This window comes from Kryptolebias marmoratus, linkage group LG7, assembly GCF_001649575.2.
Source record: "Kryptolebias marmoratus isolate JLee-2015 linkage group LG7, ASM164957v2, whole genome shotgun sequence".
In the NCBI taxonomy this organism is placed as follows: Eukaryota; Metazoa; Chordata; class Actinopteri; order Cyprinodontiformes; family Rivulidae; genus Kryptolebias; species Kryptolebias marmoratus.
Window position 1 is genome coordinate 19,372,629 of NC_051436.1, and position 13,689 is coordinate 19,386,317.

At 37.8% G+C, this 13,689-nt stretch overlaps 1 protein-coding gene across 6 annotated transcripts in view; it reads left to right on the forward strand.

Annotated features, from left to right (window-relative positions):
* nrxn2b (neurexin 2b) overlaps positions 1-13,689 on the forward strand; it is a 967,206-nt gene that overhangs the window by 933,333 nt on the left and 20,184 nt on the right. For all 6 annotated transcript variants that reach the window (XM_037976383.1, XM_017422076.3, XM_037976382.1 and 3 more), the window contains one exon: positions 2,428-2,753. In XM_037976383.1, the coding sequence (XP_037832311.1) occupies positions 2,428-2,753 (326 nt within the window). The remainder of the gene's footprint in view (positions 1-2,427; positions 2,754-13,689) is intronic.

Genomic DNA, 13,689 nt, shown 5'->3' on the forward strand with positions numbered 1-13,689 from the left:
AGTTGGTCAGGTCTAGGTTCAGCAACAGTATGTGCTCAAAGAATGAGGTCAGTCACTACCTGAATATACTGAATGATCAGGTTATTCCACCAATGAATTTTTTTCTTCCCTGATGACACGAGCATCTTCCAAGATGTCAATTCCAGAATTCATCGGGCTCGATTTGTGAAAGAGTGATTCAGGGAGCATGAGACATCATTTTCTCACATGGATTGGCCACCACAGAGTCCAGACCTTAACCCCATTGAGAATCTTTGGGATGTGCCAGAGAAGGCTTTGCGCATCAGTCACACTCGATCATTATCAATGCAAGATCTTGGTGAAAAATAATGCAACACTGGATGGAAATAAATCTTGTGACATTGCAGAAGCTTATTGAAACAATGCCACAGTGAATCTGTGCCGTAATCAAAGCTAAAGGCGGTCCAACAAAATAGTAGTGTGTAATCTTTTTTTGGTGGCAACTTTTTTTTTTTGTGGCCAGGCAGTTTATTTTGCTGACAGACAAACAGGGTTGATTCCAAGCTAATGCTAACATTTTAAGCTAAGATCTTGCACAATGAGTAGTTCTTGGAGTATGTGTTGGGAATCATTCTGAGCTGCAGCCACACCAAATTTTAGCACATTATCTGTAAAACTGACTAAATTATTGTCATTTAAATTGAGTTGGCTGTGGCTTATATTTAGTTGGCTCCAAAAAGGTATTAGTTGTAGAGGTACATGCAGTGATTATTTCCTGAAAGTTTCAATAAAGTCTGTGCAGTGGTTTGTTAGATCTTGATTAGTCTGTTAATGCTCATAATATGTATCTGGGATTAGTTTTTGCTACTTCCATAACAAATTTTAGCTGATTATCTGTAACATTACCTGAGTTATAGCCATCTCTTTGCTCTTTAAGGTCAGTTGGTTGTGGCTGCCATTTTGAATTATTCAATAAAAGATACTCAGAGGTTTCCAGTGTCAGAATTTAACGTATAAAGTATACATGCTATTTGAAAGCATAAAGTATCCTACACTCCCTTACAGGCTCTGTAATTTCAGATGTTTGTAGTCTGTGATTTGAAGAGTCAATATTTTAATCTCAAACACACATTAGTGGTTTACAAACAGACACACACCCTCTTTCCTTACAGCCATTGATTAATCTATAAAAAAGCTCTTTGGTTTCACCCATCCTCCTCTGAGTAAATTACCTCATTGGACCTATTTTCAACCCATCCCAAAGTGTCCCTCTAACCTTCATCCTCGCTGCTCTCCACAACTCAGAAAAGGGGGCTGCCTTTTCAAACCGACCATTCGGTGTGATGGGAATCCTCCAAATGATTCTGTGCTAATTTAAGCCCTATCACCTGCATATCACCTGCTGCCTTTAATGCTTGTGTTTTAGACTAAGATCAACTCATGTTGAAAAATGAGTTTTAGCTTTTTGGGTAAAACAAACAAAACATTTGAAAATAACATTAATCTCATGTGATATCTTGCATGTTCTGTTGGCTCTTGGATGATATGTGGTGAATGACTCTCAGCTACTACCTCACCAAATTATACCTACTTTTACCTATCTGAGACTTTCATTAAAAATCTGTTTAGTGGTTTCAGATGTGTTTTGCTAACACAAACATTTACACAAAACTTGGGAAAAAACATTACCGCTCCTCCTTAGCCTTGATAATGTAACCTATATTGACATTAGCTGAAGGAATAATACAAGGATAAAAATTCCACCTGTCAGACCACACCTCGCTCCACCCCCCTTTGTCACACATCCTGGTAACACATTAGTATTGGGCCCTGGCTAAACAGTTGACCCCATCCTCTATCCTTCCATCTATCCATCCAGATGAACAGTAATGACTACATAGAAGAACAGCTCCTGATGAATTAAACATTTCCTTCCAATGAGAATCTCATTTTCCCTGTCTTTCAAATGGCAGTAAGGTGCCATTTTTTTCTGCAAGTGGAGCTACTTTATCATTGTGCAGCTCAGGTGCATTGGAGGTCAATGACACATTCTAATATATTCCATCGTGGGGGCAAATCAGATGCATTTCGTTGTGAAACGCCAGTCTCAGGGTCAATCTGCAACTGCCCCCATCTATTTGACTGCCAGATTTAGGCTGCCTTTCTGGGAATGGGGCACGTGCCCAGCTCCATAATGGCAACCGTGGTTATGAGCCAGGGTCCAATCTCCCTAAAGTGTTACCCAGAGACTCCCATGTGATTGAACCAGTCCCAAAATCCCCTGTGTTTCATACTGTTCCTATGTATTATTATGATTCACATTCAACCTAGAACATGAGCTGAATTAAATTTTTTTTTCCTTTTTTTTTCTTTCTTTTTTGTTTTGCTTTTATTTCATGGTCTCTCTCTTTTTCTCCTGCTTCCCGTCCCTCTCCATCATCGCTCTGACTTCTGTCACATCATCAGGTCGTCAGCTGACCATCTTCAACAGCCAGGCGTTCATTAAAGTTGGTGGTGGAGAGAAGGGGCGCCACTTCCAGGGGCAGATCTCGGGCCTGTACTACAATGGCCTGCAGGTGCTCAAACTTGCCGCCGAGGGCGACCCTAACATCCAAGTCCAGGGCAACCTGAGGCTGGTGGGTGACGTTCCCTCGGTGCTCACCACCGACACTACCTCCACCACCCCGCTAGCTGATATGTCCACCACCATCATGGAGACAACCACCACCATGGCCACAACCACCACCCGCAAGCAGCGCTCGCCAACAACCATGAGGGACAGCGTCACACAGGTGAGAAAGAGCATGGTTCATGCAGAAATGGCCTAGCTATCCTTGAAAGGAATGCCTAATGCCTGCCATCTTTAATGCTAGAGTTTTAAAGTAAGATCATGTTATGATGAGGAATGACAAAGATATACTGTGGCTGTTTTGATCAAACCTTCTAAATATTATGCTCAAACATGTGCAATATTGTGAGATCTGTTAGCGTTCAAAGTAAGAGTCCTGAATGACCCTCAGCAGGAACTTTTACCTGAATATTTTTGTCAGTTTTGTGTTTTCTAGAATCAGTTGGCTGTGACAGCCATCTTAAATTGAGTTTGATTAAAATCTGTCCAGTGGATCATAAGATATTTTGTACCAGATTGAGTTGCCAAAGTTTTAAAACAGATCTCACACAATCAGTTACATCTTAATGTACGTGTTAAAATGACTCCCAGCTTAAGTTGTAGCCTTTTTAGAGTTTGAGGTTGCTTAGCTATGGTAGACATATTGAATTGGAATAACTCAAAAAGCTATTTAGTTGTAGAGGTCCATCCAGTTACTACTCTTTGAGTTTCAATAAAATCCTTCTATTGGTTTATAAGATATTTTGCTAACATATATGAACACATACACAGACAAAAATGGGCAAAAACATTATGGGTCCTTTGCCTTTGGTAACGGGTGATAAATGATAAAAAAAAGAGAAATTGTCACTAAGCCTGGAAGGTAATCTGTAGCTGTGCACTGAATTGGAAACATTGGGACTAACTTTTAATTGGTTTTCATGAGTTACGCCGAAATGTAAAAGTGCTGAAAAATGATATTTGAAAGATAAAGGAGTATGTCAAAAGAGTCAGATGGCCCATACTTGTCATTGTAAAATTTAAAAGAAATTGTACTTCAGCTGCTAGGTCAAACAGTCACATCCCCAGTTCTCTGCCACCCTCAACCCTCACCCTGACAGAGGTCTTATTACAGCAGGTTAACTGCAGTCCTATTTCCTCTAAAATAAAAAAATAAAATAAAAAATGTGGCATTCTACAGTACAGGAAGTTACAGCAACCCTAGTGTAGTTCAATAAAGAAAAAAGTTTGAAAATCTTAGACAATTCAAAAACTGTGAGTTGCACATTTTGTGGGAAAAAATCTGCAAAATCATTAAAAATTAAGCTGAAACTGTGTAAAAACTGTAAAAAATATAAAGATGTCAGCTCCGATATCTAAAGTCCAACTTTCTGTGAATCATTTAAACTAAATGTCTTTTCTGTGAAGTCGGAGCTGTAGAGCTCCAAAGAAGCCTGGGGTTTTTTTCATGTGTTTTAACAAATTCCCTTTATTCTTCAATTTTTTTTTTACTTGTAGCTTTTTGCGAATTTTGTTTACACTGCGCAATGTTTTGCTAGCAAAAGTCAGAAGATATTATTCCTGATCAAGCCATATGTTTTGCACATTTTATTTCAAAGCTGCACATGAGATACAAGACAAAATCTCTGAACAAAATAGTAAGTAGAGAAATTTGCGCAAATGCCGCATCAATGCTGAGTGCTGATATTAGTTGAAGAAACTAAAATTAAGTTCTAAAACTTAAAACAAGCAGAATATGAGATAATGCTTTATGAACTATAACTAGCAGCTAAAAACAGCAAACCTGTAGCTAAAAGTTAAAATTAGTTAAACTATAGGTTATAGCTAAAATTAGCAGAAATGTAGCTAAAACCTAACATTTGCCCAAAACATAGAAAAAAGCTGAAATAAGCAAATCAGTAGCTAAAAGCCAATATTAACAAAACAAAAACTAAAATGAGCAACAACAGTAGCTAAAGGCTAAAAGTAGCAGAACCTTAGTAAAAGCTAAACACAGCAGAATGGTAGCTAAAGATAAATTTTATCCAAAACATAAATAAAACATTTATCTAAAAATGGAACACCATGTAGATAAAAGCTAAAATTAGTAAATCAGAAAATAAATCCTAAAATTATCTAAACTGTAGCTAAAAACTAAAATACCTTTAGCTCACAGCTAAAATTTTAAAAATCAGTAGCTAAAAGTTAAAGTTACCAAAAACAGTAGCTAAACGCTAAAAGTAGCAGAATTGTGAAAAATAGAGCACGTGGCAGAATGGTAGCTAAAAGCATTCTGAAAAGTAGCTAAAAGTAGCAGACCAGCTAAAAATTTTAAATATCACAGTGGTAGCTAAAAGTAGCAAAATAGTAGCTGACTTAGCATTTAGCTGCTATTTAGCAGAATGCTCTTGAAAAGAAGCAAAACAATAGCTAAAAGCTAAAAGTTTTAATTGATGATTAAAGGTGCAGATACATGAGCTTTGAAGTGTCCTGTGCGACTGCTGAGTCAGCATTCACACTTTTGTTTTCCTGTTTCTTACATGTGTTTTTATAAATGAAAGTACTACAGACTTTGTGTTATTTTAAACAGTCAAATATCAAACCATTCATGTCAGTTGGGAATACTGTGCTAAGGCTTTTTGGTTTTTGTAACTTTTATATTTGAAACATATTTAACTTTATTTAAAATACTGACTCAGCATTACCACAATAAGGGTGTTTTAGTGCTTGTGTATTGGCACCCTTAATTAATCTTTATGGCTTGGCTTCACATGCATGTTGGAAGCTTTCATTTTCATTTTTGCATGATGAGCAACAACATGGTAAGCAACAATTAGTGAACAGCAGGAGAAGTGCTGTTGCCCACATACATGATGACTGAAGAGGCGGGTGATCTGAGCCATCTACTCTCACGAGAAGACTTAATAACAGGATCCGTTTGTTCCAGAGGGAAATATGTTCCACTTCACATCCACAGCCATTACCTAGAATATGTGCGCAAAGCAAAAAGTTAGAGTGATCCGAGCTAGCTCTGAAAGCATTGCAAGTCTTTCTTTCATGTTTATGAAGGATGTACAGTACATCAGGGATTTCTGCCACTGGGAAGACTTCTTACCTTAGCAGGATCGATCAGGTCTTCAAAGTGAGCTTCTATGGAAAGGTTATTAACAATGTCTTACCTGTTGTAGGTAGCTCTTTGTAGAACATCAGTTTAATTCTGACCAGATTGATTGATGAGCTAACAGCTAGTCTGAAGGAGGCCACAACCAAAGTAGCTTGCTGCCCCCTTAAACAACTTCAAGCTAAAAAAAATTCATATGTTCACTTAAACACTATTTCAGACACTTTGGAGTCAGTTTAACATTACAAGGTCATCCTAGCAGAAACATTGTGATTGACCTGTCAGAAGCTGCTGCTGTTATTTATGCTTTAAACAACCACAGAATTCTGTGTAAATACAGCTGAAACCAGATATTTACATGCATTGTAAGAAATAAAAAAAGAGAAGCAGAACTATTTTTTTCTCGCAGTCTGACATCAACTCAGACTAAAACTTTCCTGTTTTAGGTTAGGCTTCCCAAAATTGTTTCTGTTTAATTAATGAGAGAGAGATTTTTTTTCTTCCTTCTTTATTCAAAGTCAAGTTTACATACACTAAGATTATTATGCCTTTCAAGAAATGGGGAAAGCCCCGATGAAGAAGTCATGGCTTTGGAAGCTTTAGGTAGATTAGTTTAAGACACTCTTCAAACACTCTGCTTCTTTGTGGGACATAATGGGAAAATCAAAAGAAATCAGCCAAGATATCAGTAAGAGAATTGTTGCCCTCCACAACTCTGGTTCCTCCTTGAGTACTATTTCCAGCTCTTCTAACATTTATACACAAGTAGGAACACCGTGAGAACATCCTGCCATCATACCACTCAGGGAGGAGACGGTTCTGTGTTCCTCAGTTGAACATGTTTTGGTGTGAAATGTGCAAATCCATCCCAAAACAAACAAAAAAAACTTATTGGAGTCAGCCCTCTCTGTCTGGTAGCAAATTATTTCCCATCACCATTGGATGGATTTTGTTAAAACTGTCAGAAAGTTATCACTGGATGCTGATCTACAACTGCTTATTTTTTTGAGTCAACCCAATTTGAGATGGCCACCTCAGCTAAATGACATTAACCATCACAGAAATGGCTATGGCTCCGTCACTTTTACAAATATTGAGCTAAAATTTGGTATAGTAGTAGCTGAGACTAACTTACAACACATACTCTGAGCACTACACACTGGGAACCATCTTTGTCTATAACTTTAGTAATAAATCTTAGAGGTAATACTGTCTGTCTGTTCGTAAATATCCCATAAACCTCTGAACAGATTGTATTGACTATAATCACTGGCTGTATATCTGAAACTCATTAACATTTGGAGTCAGCCCAATTCAAGATGGCTGCCACAGCCAACAGACCTTAGCCAACACAAGAATGACAAAAACTTTGTAATAATTTGCTGTGACAGTAGCCGAGACTCTAGAACTCCATCCGTTCTCTGCATAAGATAATTTTACTTCAAATTTCTAGAATGAATTTATTGTAATATTGCAGCAGGCAATATATATTCCTTCAGTTCCTTTAGGCTAGGAATGCTAGGTTCCCATAAAAAAAAAACAGATAGGTGTCATTTTATCAGTATGGTTTCAGCTTGGCATGGTCTAGGGATTTTGTGAAAAAGCACATGCAGCATCCATCAGATAAATGCCATAACTCTGGCCTCTGGATTTCTTGGCTAAAAACATCCCAACATTAAAAATTTAGCAAGCTTTTACAGTAACTCTTGATTGATAAAATATCTCAACCTAATTCAGGAAGCCAAAGAAGTGTAATCTGCCGTGCTGCTGATACAAGCCTGAATGTGATTGACATTTATGGCTGTAACAAACAACACACAACTTCACCTTTAACGTGTTGTTTTTATTGTTAACAATATCTTTCCAGATAGTGTAAACACATTTTAAGAGCTTTGTTTTGGTCATTATTATTGAACTCACTGAACACAGTGTATTTTCAGAACAGCACAAAACAGCCATCAGAGCGTGCTTGAGGAAAAAAAAACTCATTTAAAATGAATCACTCATTCATGCGGGCAAAATTCTCCTGTTGGGCTTAAAAAATGTAAAAATATTCCTCCACAGTGATGTCAGAAACAAACAATCATACAAACAATGATTAATTCAGCTTATCGCTGCTAAAAGTGGTGCTACAAGTTTAACTTCAGATTTCTGAATAAATTTGTTTGGAAAGCTTGCCACCATTTCAGATTGAAAAATTATACTGAAACATTTGACTGGTAATCATGTCTGAATCTGAAGGTTTTTATTGTCTATTACTCAAATGAATAGCAGTTGATTGACACTGAATAAATGTTGGACTGTCAGGAAATGACAAAAAACAATAAATCAATTTAGTTCAGTTCAAAAGTCATCTCACAGCACAATACAAAAGAGAAAACGAGTCCAAATCATAAATCTAGATTCAAATCCAATTACTGTCAATTTAATAACCTTCAATAACTAACCATCTTCTTCAAAGTCATCCAGTGCTCCACATTTAGACATCAGTCAAATGGCATTTTAATAGCCAATTTTAATTACAGCACAAAGCTGATTCAACAAGAAATTGTAACCATAACTAAATTTTAGCTGTCTATAAGAATTACATTGTTCAGATTTCCTAAAATAGGCTTCACTGGAAAGGTTATTAACAAACAATATCTGACCTGTTGTAGATAGCTCTTTAAATGACTGCAATTTGGAGAAATAGTTTAAGGCCACAACTAAAATGGATCACTGCTTTCTTAAAAACAGCTCTAGTCTCAAAAATTATAACCGTTAATGTAAACATTATCTTATAAACCTTTACATTGTTGTCAATTTCACATTATTCTACTACTTACATACAATACTGCAAACATAAATACCTATAGCATTTCCTGTGCAGAATGTAATGACACCCTGCAGGAAAATTTCAATATTTCTGCAGGAATTGCTTTTATTTTTGCAGGTTGTATGAAATCAATGACAACATAGAGGTTTATTAGATAGGGTTCACTTGAACTGCTAAGACATTTTTGAGACTGGAGTTACTGACAGCAGCAATCCAATAAGACAAGCCATTACATTGTCAGTCCTGCCAAAATCCTCCAAAATAAGGTTGTTGAAAGAGTTACCTACAGCAGGTAAGATATTATTGTTCATTTCCATAGAGCCTCAGACCTGAACTGTAATCAGAGACATGTTCACCTGCAGAGGATTAGATTAGATTTTACTGTCATTGCACATGTCACAAGTACAAGGCAACAAAATGCAGGTTGCATCTAACCAGAAGTGCTTAAGCAGTAACCAAAGCTGGAATTATAACCACAAGTAGTAAACAAATCTGCTCTCACTCATGTCGTTGCGAAACGTTCTTTTTTGCATGGACACTTTATATGCAACGAGAAATTATAGCGCACAACTCCTGAGAACCCCCTTCTCTCCTGTCCCTGTACAAATTTTTGCTTCCCTTTTTTTAATGCAGTCTGAGACAGTAAACTCTATTCTGCATTTACAAATTTGTCACAAAGAGACCGCCACCGTTTCCGACTTTTGTTGATATATATATCTATTGTGCAAGTAATTAATGATACAATAAATATGTGTCTATTGCTACAGAATATGCAGGACTAGTATATGTAGTAGTTTCAATGATATATACAGATAAAAAAGCAGTTAGATGGCAGTGAGTTTGAACTTGGTTCAGTCCCGGGGGGCTTAGTGAGTGTAAGGGGTGGAGGATGGGGCTCGGTGAGTGTGTGGAGTGATATATGTGTGAAGAGGGTGGGTTGTCGAGGGGCAGAGTTCAGAAGGGAGACAGCTGCAGGGAAAAAGCTGTTCCTGAATCGTGTGGTTTTTGTCAGAAGGCCCCTGTAGTGCCTCCCAGAGGGCGGGGGGATCAAAAAGTCTTTGTGCTGGGTGGCAGGAGTCTTTATTAATGTTAGCTGCTATCCTGAGACAACACTTCCTGTAAATGTCCTCAATATTAGGAAGTGGGACTCCAACGATGCTGGACAGTTTTCACCACCTTCTGCAATGCCCTCCTGTTAAAAACAGAGCGGTTCCAGTACCAGACTATAATGCAGCTGGTTAGAATGCTCTTGGTGGTGCAGTGGTAGAGTTCATCAGGATGTCTGAAGAGAGGTGGGTTTACTTCAGAGTCCTCAGGAAAAAGGTGCAGGTGAGTCTTCCTTACCGGGTTGGATAAGTAAATCATCCAGGTGAGGTCCTATGAGGAAGCTGAAGCTGGTCACATGATCCACAACACCACTGAAATCCATGATAAGGTCCTTAGTTTTCTTGGTGTTGAGCAGCAGGTTTCTATATCTTTATATCATAATATTGAATCTGTAAAACTTTACTTTGATTTGGTCAGTGAGTTATGATTTCTACCTTGATGTGGCAGTTTTAAAACTAAATTTTGTTCTTAAGTATCATAATAGATATTCACGTGTTTATGATCTTAATGCAGTTTGTATCAGATTGTGGCAAGTGTTGTTGCTGCAGTGATTTTACTCTTCTTCACACACATCGGTCCTAATATCTAGCTCTCCTTATGAATACATTTTCAGGAGGTCATTGTATTTTGTACTGAGGAACACTTTGATGTTGTATAAAATGCTACCAGTTTGTCCTAGTTATGTATAAATACAGTATCAGGTTTTCTCAAGCCAGCTTTCACAAACAAAGCCAAGCTGAGTTAAAGCCGCTCTGCTGTAATCCACTGCAATCATTTTTTAGTCTTATATAGTAAGGCATTCCCTCTTAATGTCAGCTATTTTTCAAGATTTCATTTATTTTTGCCATAAATGATATTTGGTGATGCATAGTTGTGCCTTTCTTCAGCTTGGAACAGGATGAAGTTCTCCCAGTTGGATCATCATTCAGAACTGTGTTGGGAAACAGTCTGTTTCAACTTTTAATGTGCATTTTGGCACAAAACATCTAAGCATCAGTTTCTGTTCTGTGTGCCACTAACAGTGGGTGAAAGCTAAAGAATATGTCAAAGCTACCGTAAAAAATGCTTTTGAAGGGAAAAGAAATCCAACTTGCAACCACAGCCCAAACAAAAGTGATACATGGAGGAGGTTTATATCTACACCTTGCATCAGTTTGATTGGTTGCAGCCATCCACTTCCTTTTTTTCCTAAATATAATAAGACAGGAAGGTTAAGATGAAGAATATACTCATAGTAAATCTGGGAATAGGAAAAGCTTCCAGAGGCCACGCAGCTCTAATGAATATCACCAGAACTCGGCAAGTTGCTGTAAAGACAGGGTGACAGAAAGCAAGCGAGCGGAAACCCAAATTTCAATTTTCCATAAGCTCAGAGCTACACAGCGCACCACAGCTTTGATCATCATGGAATAACGCGCTTTGATGCTTAGAATAAAAGATCTACCTTTTGATGTGCGTGTGTGTGTGTGAGAGAGAGAGAGAAAGGGAAAGTCCCATTAGGATGTGTGTTATGTTCATCCCCGTGATTGTGTGGTTCTTCTGAGAAACAGTCTAAGTCATCACTTGCTTCGCTGTGACCCAAATTTGGTGTCAGGGTGTTATAAAACGCAGATCACAAGCAACAGCCTCACTGCCGTCTTCAGCTGAGAGCTCTCTTGTGTGTTCCTGGAATTTGTGTGGTTACAAAATGGTAACCGTTCCTGGATTCCTATTAAAAACTCATAACACAAGAAAAGTTCTGACCAGGTCAAACTGGAGTTGGATGCTACTCCTGCAGTATTTATCAGGACACTGGGTCAGTGGGCCCCGCGACAATTTACCCTCTGATAAATTACACTCACTGGTTCTATTGTGGGCTGTTCTGGGGAGGGGAATGTTTTGCATTTACAAGTGTGTCACAGATGCTGTACTAAATTACAACCAACAATTAGACCGATTCTAAGAAACTTTGCAGGGCACCAGTGCAACTACAGCCTGAAACTTCAACAATCTTCAGCTTTATTCTCTAAAGCCTAATAGCAATTGAGGACATCCTTTTGTAATAATCTAATGCTGACAAAATGTAAACGTTTTGATGAATGATCTGTCACCAGGATCAAAAAACTATTTTTAAGTAGGTGCCAGTGGCTCGTTAGAGTCGCCATGGTAACCATACATCTGTGTCTGCCACTCTCTGACAGCACTCTTAACCCTCCTGAAGCACTCATAACTGAAGAGAAAAAGAGAAGCCCTTGTTTCTTTTGGTTAATTTGACCCGAAGGCCACAGGAGGGTTAAAAAGACAGACAGTGGCTGTATTGAAAACATTTCTGAACCCCAGGCAGGTTGTGTCTACTAAAGCTGCACAATATATCAATATCACAATATCAGTGTGTGAAATATCAACATCACAAAGAATTCATAAAAATCACAGACACAAACTGCAAGCAAAAATACTAATTTTGGCAATTTCTTCAGTTTTCTAAATGCCCACAGCCATTGCATGGAGGATGTTGTGAATTATTTAAGGATTGAAAGTTAGGTTTATGGCAACTGTTATTGTCATTGCAGTATTCTAAAATAATGTCACAATCACATGTTTTCCCAATACTGTGCAGCCCTAGTGTCTACTGTGTTTTATGTAGGATGTGAAAGTTAAAACAATCTTTCATATCCATTGTTAAGAGGAAATTCTGAGCTCAGATATGATGGAAGTCAATAGGAGCGCACTTCGGGGAGTGCTTGAAATCCTACAGCAGTGAGAAAAACACTGAGTGAAAAAAGATAAAACTTTCTGTGTTTTGATGTATAGTTTGTATAAGAACTGCAAAGAAAGTGAAAACAAGAATAGTTTGATGCAAAATATTTAGAAAGTATAGATAGCTCAAAAGTTAATAACATTGTAATGCCTTCGTTCAGGGAGTTATTTAAAAGTGAAGTGAAGTGAATCAAATACAGATAAAAACATCAAAATCAAATATAGAGATACAGAATTAAAAACATTAATCATGTATAATGTAAATGAAATATAAGCTAATCTAAATAAAATCATGAAACTAAACATATCTAAACATGAGCTAAGACAGTCAAGATAGTAGCTAAGATAATCTAAATGACATCATGATAAATTTAAAGCTGAACTAAACAACAAATAGGAATCTAACAATCTAACAATATCTAAAATATGAGCTAAGATAAACTAAACTAAATGTACAGGAAGGCTAAATAAGCTAACATAAACTGAAACATGATAATAAAGGTACACAAAAAGTGTCTTTGAATCTGACCAACCAGTCTTAACACAGGCAAAACTGTCCTTTTTAACCATCTTAGAAATATTCAAATCTTAAAGCTACAATAATTTTTAATAGTGTCATTGCATATGAGTAAAAGAAGGGATAATTACAGTTCTGGTCCAAACAAATGATAAAGGTCCATGGTCAATTCAGTGACTGGCATGAAAAAGGTTGGCAGCTCCCATTTAACTTTAACTGGTCAGCTAAGTTAGAGGCACCTGTAAGGGGACCTGGCCTAGACACAGAACACATAGAAAGTCACTAGCATTGTGCTGAATGCAAATATAGGTGAGGACAGACTACATGATTTTTATTTATTGACAGATTTTAGCCACAATTCCCAGTTGGGCAAAGTTTGCACCCGTCTGCACTAGTTGGGGTCAGTTGGCATCACGAGATGGTACAAAAATCTGTTTGAGGGGGAGAGGTAAAGACACAAATCGTGCTAGTGTGTGAGGGGTACAGATCCAACCCGAGCTCAAATCACAGTCAACAAACGTGTTTCTGGAGCTGAATCGGGACACAGTCAGGTGGTGTGAACGGATTACCAATCCAGCTGCAAACACATGTTGCCAACAGCCAATGAAAAAGAGAGGGTGGGACACAGGAAACAGTGTGAGAAGACTGGATAGCTGCCCACATAGACACAGAAGAGACAACAGCAGGAAGCCGATTGTCGTCCATATTTGTTTACGCTTAATCTGTAGCTCTCGCAATAGTTTGTGCGAGAGTTTGATGTATTCAGTTGGCTTAAGTTTGTTTGATAAATCATGTAGTCTGTGATCCCTCATGTGGCGCAGCTG